This window comes from Doryrhamphus excisus, chromosome 18 (genome assembly GCF_030265055.1).
Source record: "Doryrhamphus excisus isolate RoL2022-K1 chromosome 18, RoL_Dexc_1.0, whole genome shotgun sequence".
Lineage (NCBI taxonomy): Eukaryota > Metazoa > Chordata > Actinopteri > Syngnathiformes > Syngnathidae > Doryrhamphus > Doryrhamphus excisus.
In genome coordinates this window covers 10,243,847-10,249,846 of record NC_080483.1, presented here as the reverse complement: position 1 = coordinate 10,249,846, position 6,000 = coordinate 10,243,847, and the positions used below count along the sequence as shown (strand labels likewise).

At 40.0% G+C, this 6,000-nt stretch overlaps 1 protein-coding gene across 2 annotated transcripts in view; it reads right to left on the bottom strand.

The window, feature by feature from the left end:
- Positions 1 to 1,836: 1,836 nt before the first annotated feature.
- The window catches only part of tox2 (TOX high mobility group box family member 2), a 118,504-nt gene continuing 114,340 nt past the window's right edge, over positions 1,837 to 6,000 (bottom strand). For both annotated transcript variants that reach the window (XM_058055116.1, XM_058055117.1), the window contains 3 exons: positions 4,929 to 5,342; positions 4,708 to 4,844; positions 1,837 to 3,659 (listed from right to left, as the gene is read on the bottom strand). In XM_058055116.1, coding sequence (XP_057911099.1) covers positions 3,617 to 3,659; positions 4,708 to 4,844; positions 4,929 to 5,342 — 594 coding nt within the window. In that variant the 3' untranslated portion in view covers positions 1,837 to 3,616. The remainder of the gene's footprint in view (positions 3,660 to 4,707; positions 4,845 to 4,928; positions 5,343 to 6,000) is intronic.

The window sequence follows — 6,000 nt, the reverse complement described above, 5'->3', positions numbered from 1 at the left end:
CAGACTTCATTGCTTCTTGTAGAGTGTAGAGCAGGGGTGTCAAACTCCCTTTGGTCTGCGGGCCGAATACAGCTTAATTTGAGATCAAGCGGGCCGGACCAGTAAACTCATTGCAAAATTACATAGAACTAACAATAAGCCCACTTTTTTCCTTTGTATTAGTCACTAATACTACAAATTTGTGCAAAGAATGAGTAAATTATCAAAATGTTTATTAACAGAATTTTCCTTTTACATTATGAACAATATATTATGAACAAGAGAATAACATAAGAACATAAATAAAGTATGTGCAATTTTAACAACACTTTTACACAGTTAAACATATATTAAAGTGTGTTGTACATAAAACTGATCACAGAATTAGTAACAATGTTCCAAAAACATTTATACCAGCCTTGTGGAACTTAAAAACACTGTTTTTCAACATCTGGAAAGCAATTTGAACAAATGAATAACTTTCACTGGTGAGCGAAAAACTGCAAAATCTGTTTCGAGTTCGCTAAAAACCTGAAATCTTTTTTCAAACTCCATCAACAGCACTGAAATCTTCTCTTTGTACCGTTTCACGTCAGAATTAACGCTTGCTGCGCACATATCTTTTAAACAGGGAAAATGCGCCCCCTAGCGGATAATACAAGAACTACAATTTTTAAATTAAATTCATATTTTTTTTTATACAATGCAGCTTTCTTCCCCGGGCCGTACCAAACCACCAGACGGGCCGGATCCGGCCCGCGGGCCGTATGTTTGACACCCCTGGTGTAGAGGTTTTCTCCGGGTACTCCGGTTTCCTCCCACATTCCAAAAACATGCTAGGTTAATTGGCGACTCCAAATTGTCCATAGGTATGAATGTGAGTGTGAATGGTTGTTTGTCTATATGTGCCCTGTGATTGGCTGGCGACCAGTCCAGGGTGTACCCCGTCTCTCGCCCGAAGACAGCTGGGATAGGCTCCAGCACCCCCGCGCAATCCTCGTGAGGAAAAAGCGGTAGAAAATGAATGAATGAATAATATTTATCAATATAAAAGTTTATTTGTATTTAGACAGTTAAAGTGGGATAAGATAAGTGATAATTTGGTCAAAGATTTTCAAACACTTTTACATCAGAAAGAAAGGATGTCTCCAATGGAACTGTACAGTATATTTTCATAATAACCTTGTTAAAAAATAAGTATAAAAACAATGTCAAACTGAAGCGTTGCTCGTTTAAGACTGACAATGATGGTTAAGAGTTTGAACGCTCCTGTGCATGGAGGCAGGACGTTGAGGACAGCCTCAACGCAATGGAAGAATAGGAAAATATCTTTTTAGCGATTGCTTTTTTCAGGTCCAAAACAACAGAAATATGAACACTATTGAGGCAAACTGGTACAACAAGACTCTACCTAAACCTGCTTTTACGTAGCCTTGCATGAAGAATGTATGACTGTGATTTCCATATAATGTGTGCCAGCTTTTCCAATCGTCCAATAATGATCTATTTGCCAATTCAGGACTAGCGAAGAGGAGACGGCACACATGGGATGAATAAAACATCGCCTTAAGAGAGGTGCGAGGGGGAGGGGTGACAGCCACTTCCATTTCTCTCTCTCTCTCTTTGTGTGCAAATTGGGGCAAAATCCGTTTTTTGGGGGGCATTTTTATGTGTGTTTTCACACGAGACGCCCACAATACACCACGACTTGCAGCTGCTCGCTTGTTTGGTAACGACTGCCAATAAAGGAGTCCACAGTGCTAAAAATACAGAAGTTGTTAGCTTTTAAAGCTGCCATTGAAGGTGTGATCATCTCATTAGACGGCCGAGATAATAAGCAGACAACAGGCGGCGTGATCACCTTTAAACATTTTCTTTTATTATCATTATTATCATCATCTTAATGCAGGGTTCGAAATAAAAAGAAGCATTGAGACACAAAAAGATGCTGCTTGCAAATGAAAATAAAAGGAGCAGCAGCTACATTGTACAAAACAAATATAAACATTGTCGCCTCTGTCATTGCATTATACCTAAAGTGGGGGAGCAAAAAAAATAATAACGTTAAAGTAAAATAACACCTCCATTGAAATAACATAAATCTTGTCATGTTTGTTTATAAATTAAAATAAAAAGACAGCAAAATAAAATGTAATAAAATTACAAAAAAAAACATATTTATTTGTTCATGAATTTAAAAAAAATCTCTTTTTATTTAACCAAATGTGAGGGTAAGAAAAGTAAAATATAACATAAAATCATAAAATGCTATTTAATTTTAATAAATAAAAACAAGACTATTTAATGTCTCACTTGCATCATACCAAATGCGGGGACAGAAAAAATTTAATAATATTTCAATTAGCTGATGGGCAACTAGCAAAAAAAAAAAAAAAGGAGACATCCACTGAAAATATTTATCATGACTGGCTTTACAAATAATACAATAAACAATTGGCAATTTTTTTGTTATTTTTATTTTCATTTTTGTATACACTACGAAAAAAATGACGCTACAGTCAGGAAATAAAAAGAAAAGAATAAAAAGAAAAACACATGTGGAAACTAATCATAATAACAATAATAATAATAATAATAATAAATCACTGTAATGTGGGCGTGTCATTATACCTCCATTCTGCACATCCAGGAGGCAGAATTGTTTTTATGGTAGGGAAAAAAAGTTATTTGAAGCAATGCATTATTATTTTTTAAATATATCTTGCCCCTGTCTATTATGTCTTTTTCATTGACTTAATGTAATACACATGTTAAAAAAAACACACACACACACACGCACACACACACACACACACACACACACACTCTGTGAGCACAAATGTAATGCAAGAACGAGAATGCCAAAACCTTCAATCAGTCCCACGCGTCATAAACATTCTAACGTCCACACACACACACACACACACACACACACACACACACACACACACCCAATGACTTACATTGTAGTTTTGCAGAAGAACAAACTCTATCTGGACTTCCTTTGAATTGATCCCATAAAAGTTGTATTTACAATCACACTGTGACAGCTCAGTAGACCTGCATGGGTCTTTTAATATTTAAAATAAAAAAAAAAGAGATTATTTTGTTTTGATTCCCCTGCTGCTTTTTTGTGTCACGTTTTGCAGACCCTCAAGCAAAAAAAAAAACTAAAAAAACAACCTATTAGAAGTAAAGATCTCGCTCCAGTACGAGGGGGCAACTTTGCAAAGAAGAAATAAATAAAAGAGTAACAACAACAATGAAAGTATGTTTTCCTGTGCACTCTAATTAAAGCTGGATGGGGGTCCCTGAGGGGACACAAAAGAGGAGTGCTCTGCAGCCCAGCTACCAGAGGGGAGGGGCCTGTCTGAAAGGGGGGCGGGGCTTTCTAAGTGCATCAGGCGACTTCAAACCACAGGCTAATACGGGAAAAGTCGCTCTCGTTCCAAAAGTCCCCGTCGCGAGAAGAGAACATGATGGTTACTAAACAAAGTATGTAACGTATGTACACGTATGTAAGCTTGAGGAGGAGGGGTCGGGTGGGGGTGTGGCTGGAGGAGGAGGGGGGGGGGGGGTCACGGAGAGGGTGAGAGTAGACTCCTCGCTTGGTCGCCGCCTTGATGGTTGTTGAGGCTCAGGTGAGGTAGAGGGGCTTGTCCCTGCCTATCATGCTGCCACTGCAGAGATCACACATAGACACATTAGAATAGAATACTACAAGTATAGTAGCTGTACATGCTGTACATGTACAGTAGCTTGTACAGTGGCTTGTGGCGTCAAGTTAATATTAATATTTCAGCAGGAAATTTTTATTTAAATTCAATTTCCTATTTCATGCACGACTGCTCAACACCGAAAGGTGAAAATTTGTCAAAACATGCACCCCTATTGTGTTTCCTATGTTATTGTTTTTCAAGCTAATATGCAACATTGTGATACTGTAAAGTCATGCTTGAAATTTGAAAAAATGAATTAATAACTGTACGTTATTTAGCCAATCATCACACAATTTGGTACACACCGGAGAGTGACAAATGCATGTGTGTAAAATTTGAGCAAGATTGTTTGAAAAACATGACTGCCATCCTAAAAAATAGTTTTTTGCAGGGTCACTGGACTTAGCAAGTACCATAATTTCCAGTGTATAAGATACACCAGAGGAGCCGGAAGAGCCGGAGACAGCTGCTAAATGCTCCGAATGAAATGCTTTGGTGGAATGAAATGCATTATGGGAAAAAATTTGTACTTGTATTGTATATTTCTTAGCTACCCTTTGAGTGTTAATTTGCTGTGTGATGAGTTTAGCATTTCTTAGCTCCCTTTTGAGTGTTAATTTGCTGTGTGATGAGTTTAGCATTTCTTAGCTACCTTTTTGAGTGTTAATTTGCTGTGTGATGAGTTTAGCATTTCTTAGCTCCCTTTTGAGTGTTCATTTGCTGTGTGATGAGTTTAGCATTTCTTAGCTACCTTTTTGAGTGTTAATTTGCTGTGTGATGAGTTTAGCATTTCTTAGCTCCCTTTTGAGTGTTAATTTGCTGTGTGATGAGTTTAGCATTTCTTAGCTACCTTTTTGAGTGTTAATTTGCTGTGTGATGAGATTAGCATTTCTTAGCTACCTTTTTGAGTGTTAATTTGCTGTGTGATGAGTTTAGCATTCTTTGTAAGATAACACCAGTAGTATTTAGACCATGGTTTAAGAGTACAAAAGTAAAAATAAGCACTTACCTGCAGTGGTTGCCGCACTCCCTATTGCAGTATTCACTGTCCCAGTCATGACCAGGACCAGGACCGGGACCGGGTGCTCCTGGAGACTGGGACCCACCGATGCTCTTCTGATACTCTGACTGCAGGTGGGAATATGCCTGAATAACGAGTAGTACAATAGAGTGAATGCACTGGGGACACATTTGGACCATTTATGGTAGGAGGTGATGGGAAAGCTCTACCTGCTGGCCTGGAGGGGGCGGGGAGTGAAGGGAGTGCTGCAGCCCCATCTGGTGAGAGATGATTGGCTGGGACTGGACCTGCTGCATGCGGATGGGCTGGTTGAGGAGTGAGCTCTGGTGCAGGGAGAGCTGCTGGTGGGGGTGAAGGGGCGGGCTGATCTGGAAAGAGGAAGGGGGAGAGGCACTAATGCTGGGCAGCATCTGCGACTGGCTGAGCGTCTGCGAGAGGGTGTGGCGAGGGGCGTGGCCAGCATAGCTCTGCAGGTCGGCGAGGGGGAAGGCGCCGGGACCCAGGTAGGGGGATGACGGCTGGGGAGGGGGTGGCACGCTGTACAAGGAGGGGTTGGTTGGCATCATGTGCGGGGAAGCCTGGCTTGTTTGGGCACTTTTTGGCTCCGTGGGGTCATTGTATGTCTGTGGAGGAAAACAAGGATGGTTATACCTCTTTTGTCTGTTAGCATAAAGCTGTTTGTTGTCTTTAAGCGTTGAATCACGCTTCATCCATCCATTCGTCCATTTTCTATGCCGATTATCTTCGCTAGGCTCTATCTATCTTCTATCTTCACTGGCCTATCCCAACCGGCTTCGAGCGAGACGCTAAATGAACTAAACTGACCAGACAGAAAGAAGTATTAGCATGGTAGAACTAACATTGATGAAACATTCTTCTAAATGTACATGACAAATGTAAAGCAACCCAAATGGAAATCGAATTGAAGACATAACTGAGACTCACAGCTCACTGCAAGTCATGTTTAACTTAAAGGGAACCTATTGTGCTCATTTTTCGGCACTTTGTATTGAGTTGTGGAATGCTATAGAGCAGCTACACACAATAACCAGCACACAAAGGAAAACATGGGGAAAATATGGACTGACTATAAATGCTGCAAAAATTGTATCTGCCTGATTCTGCGCGGCACGTACATATGCGTTAAGCATAACCCAAGCTTAAGGCTCAGAGTTAAACCATCTTTAACCAAAGCGTAAATCCAGATAAGTGACTGCTGTTGAGACATATTAGCATCTGAAAACAACTTTGTAAACAAATGCTAAGTCTTCATTCCAATGA